A 21188-nucleotide genomic window follows, 5' to 3' on the forward strand; every position below is an offset into this window, starting at 1 on the left:
TTACATTTTTATAATATATTATCTTTAAATTCGCTTTTAGTGTGAACACAATGTTTTATGACCTTTCACAATAAGTGTGACCATGTGTAGTCAAGCTGTTGCATTCTAAGTATTTTTTGTATTTCCTTAGTATATTGTCCTTTGCCCGCCGGTTTAATGCAACAGGACGGTCACATTGGCCAGCGCCTTGACTGCAAATCCAAGTTTTTGCTTGCACTTCTTTTTATTTGTTTTAGTTTATACCGCATGCTGTGATCGCCCGAAAGCTGACAAAGATTTCAGCAAAGTCCCTGGATAACCAGCGGTCTGGAGCATCTGGCGATGGATCAGGATACAAGCGCACAGGCGAAAAACTTCGATGTTCCCAGCGACGCCGGCCTCAAAATGGCGTCTGCAAATTGCAAACCTTTGGCGTCGACGACGCACGAGCTAAAAATCATGGATGTAGAGGGAGGTGCTGCGGTGGCTCCGGATTCCGTCGAGGAAGTGGAGACCCCCATGGTCATCGTGGTAGATGATGACGAGGGGGAGGAGGACGAGCACCCGATGCCGGATGACGCGGGTATCGAGGACATCATGGACGATGAACATGCTCCATTGGTGGCCGAGCTACAGTCCGCTCTAAATAATCCAGACGACAAGGCCAGCGAGGATCCCCTCCTAGAAGACCAGGAACGAGACCCCGATACCATGTCAACCAAAACTGAACCCTCCAGCGATGCGGAGAGCAACCACTCGTACCACGATCCAATGGGCCTGCTGGAGAGGATTGACAACCATGATCCGGGAGATAGCCAGGATGACGACGATGACGATGACGAAAGCAGCAATGGCGGTGGGGCTATAGGATCAATGCGCCGCAAGATGCCCCGCGCGCAGCGCTGGCTACTCTGGATGAAGCGATGGCCCTGGATCCTACACGAAGCCTCCGATGGCACCTTAGCCTTCTGCCTTTACTGCAACATGACCATCAACGTTAACAACCGCTCCAGACACATCCAGCAGCACAACATGTCGCTCTATCACCAGGAACGCGAGTGCAACTACCTGGCGTTCAAGAAAAGCGAGGAGCAAACTCGAGGAGCGTGAGTATCAGTTCTGAAGATTACAATTGTAAAAATCGTATTACCTAAAAGTTTATGTGGTATCAAGGGCACAATTTTTTGAGTTTATTAACCCGCGGAATGAAGTAACTCAACTCTTGAAATGCCTTTCACTTTGTAAAGGGTTGTCTGAAGTCAAGAAACCCCACTGTTTTGTCAAAAAAAAAAAAAAAAACGGGCTCAAGTTCCATTTAATGAGGGGAGCGCTACACCAAATGTGCATTAATTTTCCAACGTGTCCCAATTGTTTGACACAATAAAACTGGTGCACGATAAGCTCAGGCGCGTTTCAGAATAATTTCCAAAAAAAAGGTTGGCACGCATTGTAAGGAAAATGTGACCTTTTTATTTCAAAAATAATATTGGTATAGAAATGTCAAAATTGTATTTAGATTATCGCGAATTTTAGAACACTTACTAATTCGCATTTTCCGTAGAACCAGTGACAATGAGGTCAAGCACGAATTCGGCACCAAAAGCTATGTGGCCGCCATGAAGCAGAAGCGAGTCTCCGAGACCGAGGCCTTTAACAACTTCAACTGGCTTCGCTGGCTCCGTTGGCATCCTTGGCTAGAACGCTCCCACCCCACAGGAACGATCGGCACATGTCGCGTCTGCAACGTGCGAATGAACGTGGAGTTTGTCTATTTGCGGAAGCGTCACGAGACCACCAAAGGTCACATGGAAGCCCTCCGCAACATGGATTCCGATAAGCCGAGTCGGAAGCGAAAGAGGAGCAAAAGCACCAGCGAGACCGCTGGTGGCGACGATGAGGCCGAGCAAGAGAAGGAGAAGGAATCTGAACCAGAAGTTGATCCGGAGGCTGCTCAGGACACTACTGTGGTTATGATGAACGGCGAAGTGGACTCGGGCGACGACCCAAGCAAGTGGTGCGAGCTGATTCCGGATACCAATCCACAGCAATGTCGATGCACGATCTGCGACTGCACAATGGCGATTACCAGCTTCCTGCGGCACTGTAAAACCAGAGTTCATTGCCATAATCTATTGGCTCCCGCTGAGAAGGGGTGAGTATTGTCCTACGGAACGGAAAAAAACTCTTATTCTTGAACTTCCATTTTGTGTACTCAGCTCTTCTGATATTCGCGGCATTTGGGCCATGTTTGCCGACTTGCATCCTTGGTTGATTGCCGATCCCGAAGACCCCAGTATTGGGTACTGCAGCGTCTGTCGCAAGCGATTCATGTATGGAAACTCAGAGATCAAGCGCAAGAACCACGAGAACTCCGAGAAGCATACCTTGGCTGTGGCCGCCGCCAAGGCAGCCATTGAAGTTGGGTTGGGCGATGGTAATGACGGCGAAATGGACGGGGGCGACAAGGAGGAAGAGGAAGTGGAGGCAAGTGAAGCTCAGTCAGAAGCTCGATCGGAGAGTGAAGGCATCGAAGATAACGACGATGACAATTGGTCCGAGACACAAAAAACCGGAAAAGGGTATGTGGTCTACATTATTTGCAATGATTAACCTTATTAATAATATTTGTATAATTACTTATAGTTTTGCTACCGAGCCAAGAAAGGCCAAAATTCGCGCTGGTGTACGTTTTTACCCGTGGCTATGCTACTCCAAGGACCGAAAGACTCAGATTTGCAAATTTTGCCGCGTGCGCTTCCACAACGAATCGGCAAAGGCGCGGCATGAATTCAGTGCCCGGCATGTAAAGCTAGTGAAGGAGTTTAAGGTGCGGCAAGCCAAACTTTCTCAGGGCACAGCCGCGTCAACAAGAAATAAACGGCAGGATGATGAAGAATCGCAGGAACAGGACGAGGAAGATGGAGAAGAGGAGGACGTAGAAGAGGATGAGCAAAGCTACTCCGATTCGGGCACCGTGCAGGCAAGAAAGCCTGCTCGATCGGCTAATAAGCTATTCGTAAAGCCCATTCCGGCAACCATGAAGGGCAAGGTAATGGTCTGGAAGGGCCGCTTTCCGTGGCTCTCCTACAAAAAGAACGAGCAACGTGGAAACTATGCCTGGTGCAAGCTCTGCGAAGTGTCCCTCTACCTACCCACATCCAAGTGGGCTTCCAAGCACCAGAGGACTTCCCGGCACATACGCCTCCGCATTGATCGAAAGCGGAATAATGGTGGCAACCCGGTGAAAACAACGAACAAAAACTCAGGAGAAATTTCCGCTGTTGTGGCCACAGCATCGGCTTTGGCCAGCGGCGAGGCTAGACAGAAAGCGGCTATGGCAGAGCTGCAAGCCAAGTACAACTGGTTGGATCCCGATGCCAATGACGAGAACCACTGCCACTGCCGTGTGTGTGATACCCGGCTACCAATCAAGGTCTTTTACCTGCGTCAGCACGACTCTTCGCGCAAGCACGCCGAAAATCTGGAGCGACACAGGGCCAATGCCGCCGCTGTCGCCACTGCACCATCAGTTAGTACCACTTCCACTGTTGATGCGGAAAGGCAGGAGTTTGGATTGGACAAGGAGAGCGAAAACGATATGAGCGTTCGGTGAGTTTAAGATTTGAAATCGCTCCATTTAGCATTACTAATAACCACTCTCATTATGGCTACTTAGATCCGATGGCAGCACAGCGGAACCGCCGGCAAAGCGGTCCCGACGCTCAATGGAGGTTCGTCGCATAATACGCGCCCTTCGCGACTCAATGGGCAAACGCCGGGATGAACCCTCCCATATGGACATGGCCAGGGACATGATATGCTCGTCGTTTGATATTGTTTCGCGCTTGCGGACTTTGGAGCGGGAGGCGGCCGCACACAACGAGTCTACGGTGCAGGCACCCCAAACGGTGACAGTGGCACCGGGTAAGCCACCGGAGCCCCGACATGTACTGGATCTATTTTTTGATAGCATTTCGCCGACCATGAAGTCCCTGCCGCCGGACTTAGCCGCAGAGGGAAAGTCCAAAATCATGCAGCTCGTTTGCGGCTTGGAGCTTCGTGCTATGCAGAGAAATGCGACAGCGCCTAACACAGCAACAGTGTCTGTTTCCTCGACATTGTCTTCACCAGCTTCAGTCACCCCAGTTACAACACCTCCGGCTCCTACTTCAGATCCCATTGCTACTGCTGATGTAGATATGCATTCCACGTGTATCACCATCCTGGATGATGACAATACTGTGCAGAACAATAACGAGCTTGAAGTCGTACAAAATAAGCCAGCTAGCGGCACTTCCTCTACCCAAGTGACCATCAACGGCAGCCCCAAAGACCTGCCAGCGAATATACGCCGTATCTTAAGTTCCAACCAAATGCAAGTGACCAACCGCTTCGAAACGGACTCGGTGCGTTGTGTCCCGCTGGACAAACTAACAACTCAAAGTAGGGTCAACGGAAACGGAAGACTAAGCCAAGGTGGTTCTTCAGAAGCACCATCCACACCACAGGCGGACAAAAGTAATGGTAACACGTTGGCCATGCTCCGGCAGATACGTGTGAACAATAACAACAGTTCCAAGATGATCACCATTACCAAGACGCCGCAGACGCAACAGCAGCATCAGCCACAGGGAAGCATGACATCGACTCCAATAATGCGGGGTGTTCCCAACAGCAATGGGAGTCAATTGACAACGTTTCGGTCAATGGTGAACCATAACCGCAGGCCATAGAGCTCCTAGGAAATATAAATCATACGTAATTTTAGTATTTGTCATTGTCATTATTTAAATTCGCCTCAATGAGATATATTTAACGTTAAAGATGAATACTTGCAAGCAATTATTCGAAATTAAGAATGACCACTCCTCTCGAGGTACACGAGCAATGGAGTTTCTTCCAAGATAGCACATAGAATACAGACCCCTTCAAAACGAATCTGTTGCTTCCGGAACATGCATGTTTTGAAGACGCTTTGTTTCGGAATCATTCCAGTACCAGAAAAATTATATTTTTTTTTCATTAAACACATTACAAAATGGATTTATTTGTTAGGTTTATGGACTTTTTCATGTCCGAAATATAGTAAACTGTATGTCTTTTAATTATAATCTTTACTAATTCCGGTTCATCCACTTTGTGGCGGTTCTGTTTAAGTCTAAATTCAATTTCAGTCGTTAGGAGTGAATCTTACGATCAACTCAATTCGTTTTGATGCCGTTGCTGGGGCTCCGCAGCTGGCAATCCGTTTTGAAGCACCGCGTTTCCAGGCTTCTCATCGCTCGTTATCGTGGATAGCTCGATTTCTCGCAGTTCCCCGAGGAGCCGTCGCATCGAACTGTGCATGAATGCGTTCTCGGGCATCTGATACCCGCCAGTTGCAGAGAGAGCAGCGTTAGAGGGAGTGGAGGAGGTTGAAGGCTTTGGCGGTATGCTGATAGTATTCAGCTGCTTTTGCTCATTGGCCTCCAGAGCCTGGTCGATGGGCGCCGATCGCTGGTGCAGTGGGAACATGAATTTAACGTCCAAAAAGCTGCATAGCTCTTCAATTCCGTCCAGTGTCCGACTGAGTTCTTCGCTCCCATTTGCCTGTTTTCCCATATGATGGCGCACAGTGCTTAGGTAATTCTGCAACTTGCTTCGCGCTATCTTGATTACAGTTTGAGCGTTCTTCAGCTCCAATCGGAGTAGCTCTGGGCTCTGCAAGGGCCAAACACAAATATTTTTTAGGAACAGGTCATTTTGTGAATAACAAATACCCCACTCAATGCTGTTTTCATAAAAGTAAATGTTAAGTTATCACTATGAAATGTTTATAAAAAGATTACATCTTTTAATTGGTGGCCCCAAAACCCCAGTCTAACTTAACTAGTTTTGTTGTTATAACTTAATGTACTCAAATAAATGATAAAATATGGTAACAGCGAATTGTTAAACGAATCATTTCCAAGTGAACCGCTTAAACGACAAACGACAAACTTACATTCTCCAAGTATCCATCCATAGCAACTCGATGGGTATCTTGCAGTTTGGCCAGAGCCGAAGAATCAGCTGCATTGCGCTCCTGCATAAAGGTTATCTGCCGATCAATCTGGCTACCACTGGTGGCCACCGAAGAGGTTTCTGAATTGGTGCGCGGGCGTTGTCCAGCAGGTGGGGGCACTTCCTTGCCCGCAGAACTGTTGGCAAAGGACACACATGTGAAGGCGTTTGGCGGATATTCAAACTGCTTGGGATTGAGCATGAATAGGGCATGTCTCAGCACCAAATGAACGTCCACATTGTTCGGATAGCGCATTAGATATGTCAATGATGTGGTGTAGTCACTAAGAAGCACTGATATCGACATAAGTTAAGCCATTATTTTTAAACTAAAGCTCTAGGCGGGAGTACCCACGTTTATCACGGATGTGCACCAACATGGCCACTAGGATGTAGTTGGGCAGGTCAAAGCGGTCGCTATCTGCGAAGATGGCATCCCAGAGCAGCAACAGGTCCAGCAGCATAAACTCCCGTCCAAAGAGAAGTCTTAGCCATCGACTATAAAAAGAGAGACCATTTGGTTAACTTAATTATTCATTTTTAAGAAATAAGTAGCTTGTTTGTGTGATTCCCTTTTCGAAAACAAAAAGTCCGGATTATTTTAAGAATACGCATTAAGCATTACTTAATAGCTAGATATTTACAGGGTTTTAACTAAAATCCCCCACTTTTCATTGAAAACTCACATGCCGAATATGTGCAGCGGGATTTCCATCTTTTGGAGATAATGGTGCAAGTGCTGGTCCTGCTTGGCGAGTATTTTGTCCCGTATGAAGTTTAGCTGGCCGATAACCTCCGCCTCGGTCGGCGTCTCATTGTCCCCGGGGCTCTGAAAGAGAAGTGGGTAGCGATAAGGGCTGGTTGCTGCACCAGCAAACTGCGACGCACCTCGACTCGCTGTTCGATGTGGCCACCGGGTGTGGAGACCAGATTCGAGACACGATAGTACGACTCCACGGAGGCCATGAGGCGGGAGAACAAAGAGCTGTGAGAATCGCATTGAATCAATATAGGTGGATTACATGTTAGTTAGACTACGTACTAGGTATCAGCTTCCAGATAGGCGGGATCCAACACGTCCAGCAGCGTGGGATTGATATCCGTCTTGGCCAGTTCGCTGAAGTGAAGGAGAGACTGGTGATCGCTGTAGACCACGAATATGATGGGAGCCAGGATCTCGTGCATGCCCTGCCGGTAGCACATGTACGGATGCTCCCTGGCGTAGTAGAAGAGTATGTTGACCATTGCATTCTGCACCAGAGGCTTACGGAAAAAGTCCACGCCCGGAAAAGTGCGCACCACATCCTGCCGGATGACAGCGAAGAGCTCCTGGTCGCTGAAGTACTGATTCCATACGCTTTGCGTGGACTGCGACAACGGATCATCGTTGCAGTCCACGGCCAGTTGGTGGGGATTGCGAACGTAGTCTGCCCGAAACTTGTCGTACCTCACTCGCTGCTGCAGTCGCTGGCTAGCCCAGCTCCGGTGCTCCGAGGTCAGGACGCGAAGAAGAAGGGCCCAGTGAACGCTGCGGAATTTTGACATCTTGAGATCCCCGGCAAATGCCGACTGTCGAAGACTTTCCGGGTCCGCATCGAGGGTTTGCAGCAGCACCAGCCACTCCTGCCGGTAGCGCTCCACGGAATTCATGGCTCCCGCCTCTGGTATTTCCAGAATTGCACCTTTTCCCGGAAGATGCTCCAAACTTTCCTTTGCCGCCGATCCGTTCAGTGTAATGGCTTCTATTCCCCAAACAGTCATCGCTTGTTGCTGGCTAGACTCTAAATGCAGGCGGTTATCCGCTCCGTAGCCATGTCCACACTGAATTTCGGTAGATAAAGGGGGTGGCGGCAAATTAAACAATAAACAATGGGGTTTTGCCAAAGAAAGTGGATTGAATCCCAAGATAGCAGTGCAGCAGTGTGACCGTTGACTGTCCGTTAAAAAGATACCACGCAGTTCCGCGATAATATACTAAATGGTATGTAAGCCCTATTAAATACCGTAAATTAACGGATATTTCAATATTTTATTTATTCAAATTTTGAATTACAAGGTCATATGTTTTTTGTTAAATAAATTTGTTTATTAACATTTATATTATATTTTTTTATATTATATTTTGTAACATATTGAAAAAAATGTTGTATAAAATATATCGTGTAAAGGAACTCAAGCTTTTATATTTAAAAAAATAGGCTTACATTTAATAGAAAATGGTGAAATACACAATCAATATTATAAAAACAAAATATTTACAAAATTCATAAGCATCTATATAAAGATAGTTATATGATAGTTTTTTGACTAAGTTTCAGAAGAGATTTTGAAAGGATGAGATCGTTAAAACTTCTGCTCATCCTTGCTGTATCTTGATTTCGGGGGAGTACCAAAATTATTATTATTATTTCCATTAGAATTCAGCATTTTTGTACAAAATGAAATAATTGCTGTAAGCTCATATCGATTGGTGAAGATCTAGCCAGAGTACTAAAATATGAAATCAAAGCGAACACATCATTAATAACAATTTGCGCCGAATCATTGTATTTCCAGAAGATTAAATAAACGAATGTGCAACCAGGCAACCATCAAATTGCTTATACACTCTAGCCTCATAAGCTCCAGCTTCCAAGTTTCATAACACTCTGCTCTCTGTGCACAACTGATAGTTTACCTAAAGAAGCGCGAATCTGGTATTGTTTGCCGATCCGCTTCTAATGAGCACACATATGAATCCATTAGACAAATATCCAATAAAAGTTATTGGCTTTAAATTCGCATCTATTTACGCGTTCTGCTTCACGTATGTAGTGTTTATCAAAACTCTCTATTGAGGTCAATGCTTGTCGCTATAATATGCAACAATTAATTCATGATAATGCCAAATAGTCGGCAGCGAAACGGATCCAACCAGGAAATAGAAGACAATAACGAAATGCGAAGATCTCGGATCGGTTCGGTTCGGTTTCGGATCTTTGGACGGGCAGAAGTTTTGCCCCTCTTGACATGCCAAAAATTGCTAATAAACCAATCAAAATCTCTGCTAATGTCCCTTAAGTTTTCTAATATTGATTGTGTGCCGGTGCCATGACATGACGGTCAATGTCGTTTTTTGATCTAGTCTTGAGTCTTGAGTAATTTTTCTAATCTCTTTTCGGGGGCTTGAACTTGAACGATCGTTTGGCTTTGACCCAATGACTGAATGTCGAACGTCTGCGGTGGGTGGATTTGTTGGTTCGTTGGCTTACTGGGTGGTTTAATGGTTCGGTGGTAAGGTGGGTCGGTGGGTCGGTGGTCAAGCGAGTGTGTCCAGGGTGATAATTATGCCTTCAAGTACTCCGCTGAGATTTATGGGCTGCATATTCTCCACGCACGAAACCATAAATTTGGAAAATAGTATATTAATGCAATGGGCGACTGCATGCTAATCATTGCCACATTGTAGAGGAGCGATTAACGCAATAAAGAACAGTCTTTATAGTGCATTTGCATTTAATCCAACCGCCGCATAAACGCAACCATGTAGTCGCACGTATGCGTCACATTGGCTTCGATTTATAATTTCTCGGTCAAAGTCAATGTCAATGCAAATGGCAAAAAACCAGCAAGACACCGCCGCATTCGCATTAATAACAATAATCAGTCAATGGGGCTATCTGGCTTTAACCCCCCACCACGGCCCCGCCACCAACGAAAAGCTCACGAAAACGGTCGAAATGCGAACGAGTTTTGGCCGCTTATCAATAGCTTTTGCTATTGCTTTTGGCCTGAGAACTCGTTTGCTTTGCGCCTGACTTTGGGCCCTGTTACAATTTGCCTTTGCCTGCTTAGCATTTTGTATTTCCTGATGTTTAATCAGCCAGCTGAAGACGCTGAAGTCGAAGTCGAGACAGCAAATCGATTTCGGGGTTCACTTTTTGACTGCTCTAATCGAAGAGGTGCTATGATTTCTATGCAGCCTTTATTTAACAACATTTTTAAACGAAATATTAAGCTCAAACTCAGTAAGACTTCTTGTTTCACAAAGAAAGCCATTAACCTTTTGTTTAAATTTTATGAGCTATTATATATCGAAGACATTGATGGATAACATCAGATACAATTTTTTGATTATTTTTTAAAAATAATTTTATTGTTTACCACCTGTTTGTCCGGTCGGCCTCCCTTGCTCCTCCTTTTAAGAAACCATTGCAACCCCATTAATCTCGGTAGTTTATCTGAAACAAAAGAACATCAAAGTCTCAGAAAATTTAGTTGATTTTTGTGAACTACACATGGCAGTGAATGTTTCCTTTGAGTTCTAGGGGTTACTGGAGACTTTGACCAAATCAATGATCGTTACTATTAACTTTTTCGCCATTCAGCAAACAACAAAGTATTCCCGTCCCATGGAGAGGGTATTCCAAGAACTGCCGGATCAGTCTTTGCCGTCATAGCTCCAATGCGATCTCGACTTCATCTCTTCATTTGCAGCAAAGACAAACGCGAGGTTAGCGTCGATTCTGTTGGCGTCGTTTTTTCGCGCAGCATTGGCCTTTTTGTTTGGCTTTGTTTCCATTTACATATTTTAATTGCTGGGTCTGTGGGGCTATTTGAGCTTTTCGGAGCTCCGGTCCCCAACTTGTTTACTGTTACACCTATGCGGAAGAGTTCGAGGCGGAAGTCTGGCCAAATCCACCGGCTGTGTAATGTGTAATGAGGCGGGGGATTTCCAAAGCATTTAAGGCCTAGGCATCGATTCGATGATAATATACTATAATATATCAATAATAGGGAACCGATAACCTTGTCCGCATCTAAGCAAGGGTCACGAGGTTAAATGTAAATGGGAATGGGATCTGGAAGCATATATAATACGTTCTTTTCGAATTCCAATGTTTATATTTATACCCCGTGAGCTCAGTCTCGTGTTGGCCAAAAACTTGTTCTATTCGCCAAGAACACCAAACAACTTGATCTTTAGATAAATAAATCTTTAGACGCTAGAGAAGGTTCTATCAACTGGGCGGGAATTTAAGCCACGTTTCTAACTACTTGCCGATCTAGTCCTACGTCTGATTTCCTTGATTTCCACGAATTCATTGTCTGTTTAATCATGGCATCTCTACTGTGAAGAGTTCTTGATTATGTTTATGACGCATATCTCTGGGCAGCATTTTATTCACTTTTGCCTTGACTGATATCGTTAGATGGGTGTTAAATGAGCTGCCCCCGGTTTATGGAGTCGACCGACTGGTTTTCAGCGGATGAAATTAAATAAGGGCCAATTTGTGACTTCTATTAGGTCGCGAATATAAGTTGGTAACCAATGCTCACTGAAAAAACATGCATATTTATGCAAATCCACTTACACACCAGCAGAGAGTCAAGAATAGAAGCTCCCAAAATACATATGTATATGCGAACAGGCCAGAAGGCATTTTAAAACGCCAATCAGGCTTGCGATCTCCCCCAGAATTCTAAGCAGGCTTTCGGTCTTTTCGATGCTGATCATGATCGACTTGTTAATGAAAAGACTTCGAGCACTTGGTGACGAGTTCTTTGAGCCACAAAAAACCAACTTCCCCAGGGCCAAGATTCTGTGTAGCCAGTAGCTACCACACGGTGTACGGAAATGCTATTGCGCCAAAATAGAAAATATCATCGAAAATTTTCGGGCGTGGACGAGCAGAAAAAGTTGGAGGGCACGTGATTAATTTGCTAATTTCTGCGATCCGGCGTCTTCAATTTGTTTTATGGCTTATTAATGTTTTGCATGGCTTATTCTTACACTCTGGCAATCGAATGCCAATGCCCTGCAAGTTCCCCAGCACTCTTTATAGATTGTTTTACATTGGTTTTTTCTTTGAAGTACCTTTCAATGTCCTCCGTTTTGTTAATCAACCATAAACTTGACATAGTGTGTACCTACGATTTAGCTTCAATAACAACAATCGGGCATATTTTGTTTATTATCAATGCGTGTAGACTATTATTAAATATTAAAATGTTATAAGAATAGGGAAAACACATTTCAAAAATTGAATTAAATATAATTTATTTAAAATGGATTTAGTCTCGTGTTCTATGTAAAATACTTACACTAGGCTGACCGAATTACGAATTAAAATGTATAGATAGTAATAATTTAACTACCAACAACAAGTATTCAACATCATGCCTACTTTATAACTTTATCCATTAAAGTCAACTATATTCACCAATAAAACTCCAACCATCCAAACGTGCCAGCCACGAGTATTCATATGAATGGGCGTGGGGCTGCTGGACGAAAGAATAGTCTAAAAATAGGGATACAGGTTTACGATCTTGTGCTAAACACTAATGGATTTGGGTTGTACGCTGCCTGACAAGCACCTCGAAATCGTAAAAGCCATGTTTGATAAATTGGCCAACGGACGGCCTGAGAATCGCAAAGCGGCCAACGGCATTCGGCCAAAAGGATCGCCAGAAGCGTGTGCTGAAATGTATTCCGAATAGGCAAATAAACGAGAAAAAGAGCATTAACATACTATCCATATTCAGCTGATTGCGTTGTGATGAGTGACAATGAGATCGGTATTGCCAAGTCCAGATCGCCTTGCCCTGGAGATCCATTTAGGTTGTTCTCCTTATCCGATCTTAAGCTACACAGAACAAAAAGATGAACCTTAATTCTAATAAATGGAGACAATGATAAGGCTTCCTAATCTGCAATCTTTCATTTATAATTATACGTGTTGGTGCTTATGTATGCCCGATAAAATCATATTATTTTTTACCGCTGATGATTATACATATATTTTCATTGTGGGCTCTCTGAATATGGGAACCAAATGCAGTTTTCGATATAATTGTTTATAATTGGTCTTGAAGTACTGAGTAACTAATTAAGTAATTGATATGTGCTATTAACAGATTTTTCACCTACAAATTTATCAAGATCGTTTAATAAAAAGACAAAAAAGTGCTTATACTTTTTGTATCTGTATCTTTGGTTGTTTTGGCATGAGTGTATGGACACACATCTACGGATATGTAATGAGGCTTTTGTTTGATTTTGTTATTATTTTTCATGGCACATTTGAGGCGTGTGGTGACGTGACATTGTGCTCTTCCTGCGGCAAATCAGGTATTTGCATAAATATTTGGTTAAAGCGATCGGCGGCACCTGGGTGTACTGATTTGGATTTTCACGCACTTTTGCACTTGAAAACGTTCAGCAAAAACTCTCTGTGCCGACCAATTTGTCACCGGAGGAACTGCGTCATTTGAACAGTGTTTTCGCAACAGCCGCCAGCGTGAATTTCAATTAGTTGCAATTAGTTCGGGCATCGCATCACTTTCAGAGTCTTTTGCTTACGAGTGAAATGTAAGTTGAGGTAATGCCGAGTTGCGTTTGGTTACGGACCAAAAGGTTAGGGCCAGGCTAAGTCGGGCCAAAAGGCCGAGGAGCGTGTTCGCCGTGTAGGTACTTGTACTTGTACTTAATTGTGCAATTTTCGCCACTTATGAATTTGCCAAGAACTCAAGAACACCAAACGACCTTGGCTAACTCACGACCCACCGCCTCACCATTCCCTGTCCAATTTGAAGATGCTACTGCCATTTTGCCTGTCACATTCGTATGAGTTCTAACCACACTGCGCCATGACAGTCATTTAGTCAAATGTGTTGTTTTTTCTCATTTTAATCGCTATCTTCAATTTATTGAGGAAGGCCTTGCAGTTTGCGCGGGAGTTCGATTGCAATTCGGCACTTGACTGTGCTTTAGGCACAATTTGCACAGTGGCTAACGATTCCGAGAACCTGTTGTATTCTAGTTACTGCTCATCATTACTACTCATTTTACTAGCACTGTGTTCTTACCTTTTGAATAGATTTATCTGGAGTATCGGTCAAGGTAAATATTTCCGGTTGACCAGCCAGCTTATGGAAAAAATCAGGTGTTGCTGTAAACTATTTTCCGCTGGGGGATTTTTTTTTCCCGATGATCTACGGAAAAGTTCTCGTTGAGATCATTTATTTACAATATAAATTTATTGTTTACAACCTTCAGTTTGTTTATTTTCACCCTAAAGTCATATAATTATACAAAACATTATGATTAATGTTTAAGTTTACTGTATTAACAAAACAGTTATTTTAAAATATGCTTAATATGGTTTTTAAGGTTAACATTTTGCAAAGGCAATAACTCACTAACCGATGCTTGCACTTCTAGTAATATTTCATCTAAAATTATTCGAAACCCCTAAATTTTGGAGGGTATTTAAATTTTATGACCTTAGCTGGAAATGTGTTCCCCTAAGTAATTATTATCTTTAATTACTTGTCTCGGGTGAAGACATAAATATATTTGTTGTCTTAAAATTGGTGAGCTCAACATAATAAGAGGCGTTGGAACTTGTGCACATTTTTGGATTATTTTCTATTGGCTTAATTTTTATTTAAAATACTTTTTGTACAATATAATAATTAAATGAATGAGTTTACCTGCAATAAATGTTATTTCCCATTCACAAATGGGCACAAAATATAGTGGTTTAATGACTCTTTAGTGGCCGCGTGTTGAAAATAAACACTGGAATTATGCTGATTGAAATCGAAAGCCATAAAATCGTGGCATGTTTGTTTATATTTTGTTTTTTTAGGGTACTGCGATTACAGGCCAACTCGACTGGGAATCGGATGGAAACGTGATGCCAAACCGGTTAACCCGGCGCTGTATAACCCACTGAGTAACCACTATGCAATTTCAACCTGCAAGATGCAACATGTGACCTTCGGGGCCACGAAACCTTCGGTTCGAGAAGGGGTTTTTGACACCACATGCAGGCGGCAGATGGCAAACAATTTTAGTGGCCGCCACTAAACAAAATTAGGACCGGCTCGGTTCAACTTTGCGGCGTTGGTGTGAAAACACGGCAATTATCCAAAACCGCAACAACGCGAAAACTGTCAACAAAGGCTTTTTTGGACAACCTTTTCTTAGCCTACGATGCGGTAATTGCTGTTTACTCAGCGAGCTCTACAACAAACACCCAAAAGAATCGAGCCATTATTGGCCCATTTCATGAGCCGGTTGGCCAAATATTTGGACGGACTAAACAGCAATTATATGTCGGCCATGCGGCGGGGAAAATGTCTGAAAACAACCGACAAAATGAATTAGAATCTGTGACCAGTTGGTCAAAATCATCTGAATATGCATATGGAGACAAGGCCGAGGTAGCAAACTGGTTAACCGTTTGGCATCTGACATACATCGCGTTATATATGGCCCAGATCCTCAGCAAAGTCAGAACGTTATATAATACCGAAATTCGAAAACATGTTTCCCAAGCACTTCATTAGCAGGCGGTACAAATCCCCAAAAAAAGATGAGAAAATAAAAAAGAAATCAACGGTCGACGTGACGATCTCACTTGACCGATAGTTTGAACCGCTTGACCCGTGAAGATCCAAAAAAAAAAGCACGCAAATAAACTTGGCCAAAATGCTGTGGCTTCACTTCGTACGTGAGTAGAGCCACTAACTGATTTCCAGGGGACTTACCCCTAATACATATAATTTTATTTCAATGGAAAGTGCAAGTGAGCTGGATATTCTATGCTATTCGTCTGAAGACCAAGTTCCACAACAGCCACGCGCCGAATATTATGAGACGCATACACGCAAAAGATATAGCATAAGCGACCCCGGCCCCGTATATCCGAGATCCGATTCGCCCCCATACGATACCATCGGATCCGATCCAATACGATACGATCCGATCCGATCCGAGCCGATCCGATCCGAAACGATCGTCTTAAGAACCGAAGCGGCGGCAGAAGCGTCGAAGTAGCAAAGAGACGGCTTTAAATTTCGGTGTTGGTTAACTTTTGAGGCACTGTATCCATCCGCCAGCTCTCTCGGCCCGATCAGCGTCTCAAAGTCTCAAAAACCAAGCGTCTAACGATCGATCGCGGTGCGGTGTGCGAATTCTTTGAACTAGGCGCTTAAAAAGCACTGCCAGTTGCTACGATCCCTCATACGCCGTGCATTCATCGCGCCTCGTGGACGTGCCGTGTGTAGTGGCTGTAAAAAGCGGAGAACCCAAGCGAAAAGCTATCATATATCGAGGAATCGTCCTTATCGAGGAGATTCGAAACGAACTCTAGTGCCAACAGTGATCAAGTGTAGTGCGAGCGAAACAAACTCAGCGGATTTTGAGTTTTCCACTTGGATTTCTACATATTAGTTGCAAACTCAATCCTTAAAGGTGAGTGTGGGTCACATTTCTTATAGAGACCGAGCAAAAGAAACCAGTTTGCTTTTGGAATTGTTTTTGCGGAAGTCAGCAAGTAGGAAATAGAAGGAACTCGATTGCCCATCATAAAAGTTTGAGTCGAATTTCAACAGCTATCGACAGATAGCACTTCAATCGGCCATGTGATTCACGCATAGAAAATAGCATTTCATGGAGCAATAAATTATATTTATGAAAAGAATTTAATAAAGCGTATGAGGCAAGACCCAAAAAGTAGTCATTGTCGCCTCACGTAGCCCTCATAATTCTTAAAATTATGCTAGCCCTACATGGAACGAATGGAATTCTGTATAGTTGACTTTAGGAGTTTAGTTTCACGAATCGATTCGAGTCGAATCGAATCTCTTTTTTTCTAGCCGCAAGCGCTAATTGCGAATGCGTCAGAGTGATATATAAGATATAATGAGTATGGATGCCACGCATAATGTGGTCATAAGCATATTAAGTCCGATGGGATCTGCTTAGATGGAAAGCCGGAGAGTCCGTCCAGACCAGACCAGACCAGACCAAAGTCACGTTCCCAGTTTCTGTTCTGGGCTCCATCATGACTGATGTAAATTAGGTATGCGAAAAGCGTTTCCAGCTGCGTGCGGTGCTCGAATCGATCAATGGTGCTCCTCCCGTGGTATCAATCACACCCCGCATTAGATTTGAGTCAGGTACCATAACAATAAGCTTTCGCATCATATTTATTACTTCGACGGTGCTCTGTGACGACTTCCCGTCCCAAGAAACGCGGAGCACGAAACCCACAGATGAACCCTAAATATAAAGACACATACTGCCAAAAACCCCCCAAAACTCGTTGGCAACACCAACCTTGATTCGGCGACCGAGAACCCGAAACAAAAGCAGTTCTATACATAAATTTATCGTGGTTACTTAACTATGCTAATATTCCGGTAAGGATGATTGAGCGCTGGACTCATCCGAGTCTCAAAATCGATCTGAAGAAGATCCGTGGCAAAACTAGTTTAATTCAGCCCGCGCGTGGCACCTGCATGATATTAAGTTGGCTGTGGGCTTTATCGTATATTCAATTACATTCCCTAGCACCTGATAACGAATTGCCTCCTAATAGTGGCTCTAATTTCCAGTGGTTTACATATCGTACTGGGCCAAAGGCCACCTAGTCCGAAAGACCGATTTAAGCAGGCGAATAAAATTCAAAACACACGACTTGACATTGAACTGCGGAAAGTTAATGGCTTCGAATCTATGCGCACAGCTAGCAGCAGTAAGAATACTTTTGTTTTGAGTCCATGCGAGACATGCAGCCGCTCTGAGGTCAACCGGTTGTCTAATTTATCTATTCTAGAGAGTTGAAGATCAGCCATTCATACAATTGGCCAACTTATTTTAGTTGCCAACTCTATGTGGCGATCTCTCGGCACCCGCAATTATTTAAATATCCCAGAGACAGAGATACGAAAATTGCACAGCTCCAAAGTGCATTGTGTGGTGCCATTAAATGGAGCCACAGGGCGTATGCGCAATGTGTCGCAATGAACTTTTTCACCTAGCCCGCGCTCATGAATTAATTCAGCTCTGCATAAATAACAAAGTTATTCAAATTCGCAAACTGTCTGCCTAAATCACCAATGACTTTGGACTCCTCAATGCATTTCTTAGAACTTTCCACGATTTTCCAGTTTATATACTGTATAGCATACTGCAGCATTGTATCAAATGATCTTGAAAGAACCTTAATCGTTAGGGTACAACTTTCGGGGTTCTTGACCAACCTTTTCTCGTTTTCAATGATAGACTCAAACCTGAGTTTGTAAAGAATGGATATGCAAATATTCCAATCGTTGTGTACAACATAAAAAATTATTGATTGTTTTTCTGCGGGGATTTTGTTGTTTGGATTTTTTCGGCTTGGGTTTTGGATTGGGTTTTGGATTGCGTTTTATTCGGAATTCTCTTTGTGTGCTTCCGGCTTGCTATCTTTGTATCAGTTTTGAGTATCATTGAAGCTGGCCAACTGCCGAAGGTCGCCGATCGGCACTCACCTCAATTGTGGTCCATAATTAGTCGTGCAGCTGGGGTGATGCCTTCCATATGGAGATTCATAGTGCCATAGTGAAATAGCAATGCGTCCTGCATTTAAATGAGGGAAAGCACTGCCACAGAGGAGCACCCTCCGATTGATTTGCATCACCACGTGGGCTCCACATAGTCGGGACGACAGGCCATAAATCAGAAAGAAGAATACTATTGAATGCCAATGGGATAAACTAATTGCTTTTCCGGTTTCGCTTGCAGATGTCGCCCAACATAATAGGCAGTACCTTTATATTGGCCGAAACGGCCATTGCCGATGGCAACAACAACAAGATGGCCGCCACACCAGCCGCTTCCGCCGCCCCTCCAGCAGTCGCGCCCGCCCAGAAGGTGGCCAAGAAGGCGGAGGCCAAGACGCCCGAGAACAAGCCCTACCAAATGGAGATCGTGTGGCGCAACGTGGGACTCTTCGTCATCCTCCACTCGATGGCCCTGTACGGTCTGTACCTGGTGTTCGCCGAGAGTGCCTACTGGGAGCTCTTGCCAGGTGAGTCTGAGTGTCACCGAGTTCCGTCTTTGCTTTACTAAGCATTTGGATCATCTGCAGTGTATGCCACCATGTTCATTGGCGGTCTGGGCATCACAGCCGGAGTGCATCGTCTGTGGTCCCACAAGGCCTACAAGGCCAAGCTGCCACTCCGCATCTTCCTCATGCTGTGTCAGTCCCTGGCCTTCCAGAACAGCATCTGGGAGTGGACCCGTGACCACCGTGTGCACCACAAGTTCACCGACACACACGCCGATCCCCACAACTCCCGACGAGGCTTCTTCTTCGCCCACATGGGCTGGCTGATGTGCAAGAAGCACCCCGATGTGACCAGCAAGGGCAAGCAGATCTCCATGGCGGACATTGAGCAGGATCCCGTCGTTATGTTCCAGAAGAAGTGAGTGTACCATAGATAAGATAAAGCTCGTTCCAGGGTGTTCTTGAATTCGGCTAACTAATAAATTTGCTTGCCCGAAAGTAGGCAATGAGCATTGATCTTCCAAACAATGTTGCTTTGATGCAACATGCAATGATATCAACTTAAATCCGATTTGGGCCCTCGTCCAACTCTTAACCACTTGTATTTATAACAATTAATATTTCCGTAGAATGTACTTTGTGGTGATGCCCATCTGCTGCTTCGTCCTGCCCATGATCTTCCCCTACTACGTGATGGGCAGCTCGCTGCGCGTCTGCTTCTTCACCTGCTCCATGCTGCGCTTCTGCCTGTCGCTGCACTTCACCTGGCTGGTGAACAGCGCCGCCCACTTCTACGGCATGAAGCCCTACGATGTCAACGTGAGCGCCATGAACAACAAGGTGGTGTCCACCCTGACCATCGGCGAGGGATGGCACAACTACCACCACGTCTTCCCCTGGGACTACAAGGCAGCCGAGCTGGGCACCTACAGCTTCAACTGGACGACGGCCTTTATCGATGTGATGGCTAAGATCGGTAGGTTCTGTTGCACTTCATTCCCTTCCATATATACTAACTCTTTCACCTTTCTATTATCACCCAAAGGACAAGCCTATGACCTGAAGTTCGTCTCCCAAGAGATGGTCTACAAGAGAGTCCTCCGCACTGGCGATGGCTCCCACATTGCCGCCCTGCTGGACGCCAACAACAACAGTGCCATCCCGACCAGCGAGCTGGTGGCCCACCTGGATCACGAGAAGGAGGAGCACGCCATTTGGGGATGGGACGACAACGACATCAGCGAGGAGGATCGCAAGGGAGCCAATGTGGTGAACAAGGAGTCCGAGTGCAAGCTGGATTAGAGATCGGGGGTCAGTGGGAGTTCACCCAAACGAACACACTTCTTGCTGCCACATCGGGTCTTCAGTATTTGATTATATTAATTGCCTATTCTCCGTACTGCCTGCGCATCTGAGTCGTGGCTGTAAACACTGAAAAAACTGAAAAGAAACACATACGGAGGATTCCGATCGTGGGACCCGATTTGATGGCAGCAAGAACATCTTATATATCAATGGCTTCAATTCCAAATACTACAAAACAAATGAAAACTATTCGAGATTAGTCAATGCAACTCGTTCGCAGCAACTGAGTGTTAAAGAAACCTGCACCCTATTAATTCTCTACACAATCCTATCTCGCACTTGTCGTTCGGGGATAATGAACACATCTGCCACCCTCTCCCTATCTCTATCACTATCACTATCTCTATCTCTATTTTTATATATTCATAAATGTATATTTACGCAAGAGGTTCTAGAATTAAGCGTACCTGCTAAGATCTACTTTAAGCATCGACTTTTATGTGTGTGTACATTGTGTTAGTTATGTAGGTCTAAATTGTACATTTCAATCCAACTATTGTTGAAAATTATAACAAAATTATAAAAAACCAAAAAAAATATTGTAATGAAATTACTTTCGAAAAGGGTGGCATACGCAATATTTCTCAAGATCCAAATGAGTGTTTAATTGTTTAATTGATTAAATATTTTCATAGTAAAAACTATTTGTAATGGTGAGTAAACACAGCATCTATTATAACTACACTTTAATACAGTTGTCTAAGTCGTGTGCCAACTCGCGATTTCTATATCTTTACGACTTCTACTGTGTATAATTGCTGTAATTATATTTTGAAGTACAATAAATTTCGCCTTTTCAAATTTATTAGGTGTCATTAACCCATTAACACCTTGAAAGGGCTTTATTTTGTAGTTAGTTTTAAAATAGTCGTAAACCTTAAAGTTCAAGTGCATTTCGGGACCTTTTGCAAATGTGAACCATTTGGGAAATAATAAATAAATATGGCCTGTTAAAGGTAATTTGGCTTACCAAAA

The 21188-nt window shown here is 44.1% G+C and overlaps 3 protein-coding genes and 1 long non-coding RNA gene across 6 annotated transcripts; 2 read left to right on the top strand and 2 right to left on the bottom strand.

Moving 5' to 3' along the window:
- Nucleotides 1-162: 162 nt before the first annotated feature.
- Nucleotides 163-5084, top strand: LOC6536930 (protein suppressor of variegation 3-7). Of its 3 annotated transcripts, none has more exons than XM_002097463.3 (5): nucleotides 163-1085; nucleotides 1541-2131; nucleotides 2196-2558; nucleotides 2623-3588; nucleotides 3656-5084. In XM_002097463.3, the coding sequence occupies exons 1-5, from the start codon at nucleotides 322-324 to the stop codon at nucleotides 4710-4712; spliced, it is 3741 nt and encodes a 1246-aa protein (XP_002097499.1). In that variant the 5' UTR covers nucleotides 163-321; the 3' UTR covers nucleotides 4713-5084. The 3 variants fall into 3 exon arrangements, with proteins under 3 accessions (XP_002097499.1, XP_015048018.1, XP_015048019.1); XM_015192532.2 differs by having other exon boundaries at nucleotides 1547-2131; XM_015192533.2 differs by lacking the exon at nucleotides 163-1085 and adding an exon at nucleotides 1462-1487.
- On the bottom strand, nucleotides 4958-7948 carry LOC6536931 (TBC1 domain family member 5 homolog A). Its single transcript, XM_002097464.4, has 6 exons — nucleotides 7064-7948; nucleotides 6910-7006; nucleotides 6708-6850; nucleotides 6377-6519; nucleotides 5963-6315; nucleotides 4958-5679 (listed from the first exon to the last, which is right to left on the bottom strand). Exons 1-6 carry the CDS (start codon nucleotides 7780-7782, stop codon nucleotides 5176-5178), a joined length of 1959 nt encoding a protein of 652 aa, XP_002097500.1. The 5' UTR covers nucleotides 7783-7948; the 3' UTR covers nucleotides 4958-5175.
- Nucleotides 7949-12044: 4096 nt separating this feature from the next.
- On the bottom strand, nucleotides 12045-13865 carry LOC120321949. Its single transcript, XR_005561683.2, has 2 exons — nucleotides 13205-13865; nucleotides 12045-12650 (listed from the first exon to the last, which is right to left on the bottom strand). It is a non-coding gene; the product is annotated as an uncharacterized LOC120321949 (long non-coding RNA).
- A 2071-nt stretch (nucleotides 13866-15936) lies between these two features.
- LOC6536932 (acyl-CoA Delta-9 desaturase) lies at nucleotides 15937-21188 on the top strand. The gene is made up of 5 exons (XM_002097465.4): nucleotides 15937-16267; nucleotides 18584-18869; nucleotides 18930-19266; nucleotides 19478-19824; nucleotides 19894-21188. Exons 2-5 carry the CDS (start codon nucleotides 18584-18586, stop codon nucleotides 20148-20150), a joined length of 1227 nt encoding a protein of 408 aa, XP_002097501.1. The 5' UTR covers nucleotides 15937-16267; the 3' UTR covers nucleotides 20151-21188.

The sequence above is a fragment of the Drosophila yakuba genome, chromosome 3R (genome assembly GCF_016746365.2).
Source record: "Drosophila yakuba strain Tai18E2 chromosome 3R, Prin_Dyak_Tai18E2_2.1, whole genome shotgun sequence".
Classification (NCBI taxonomy): Eukaryota; Metazoa; Arthropoda; class Insecta; order Diptera; family Drosophilidae; genus Drosophila; species Drosophila yakuba.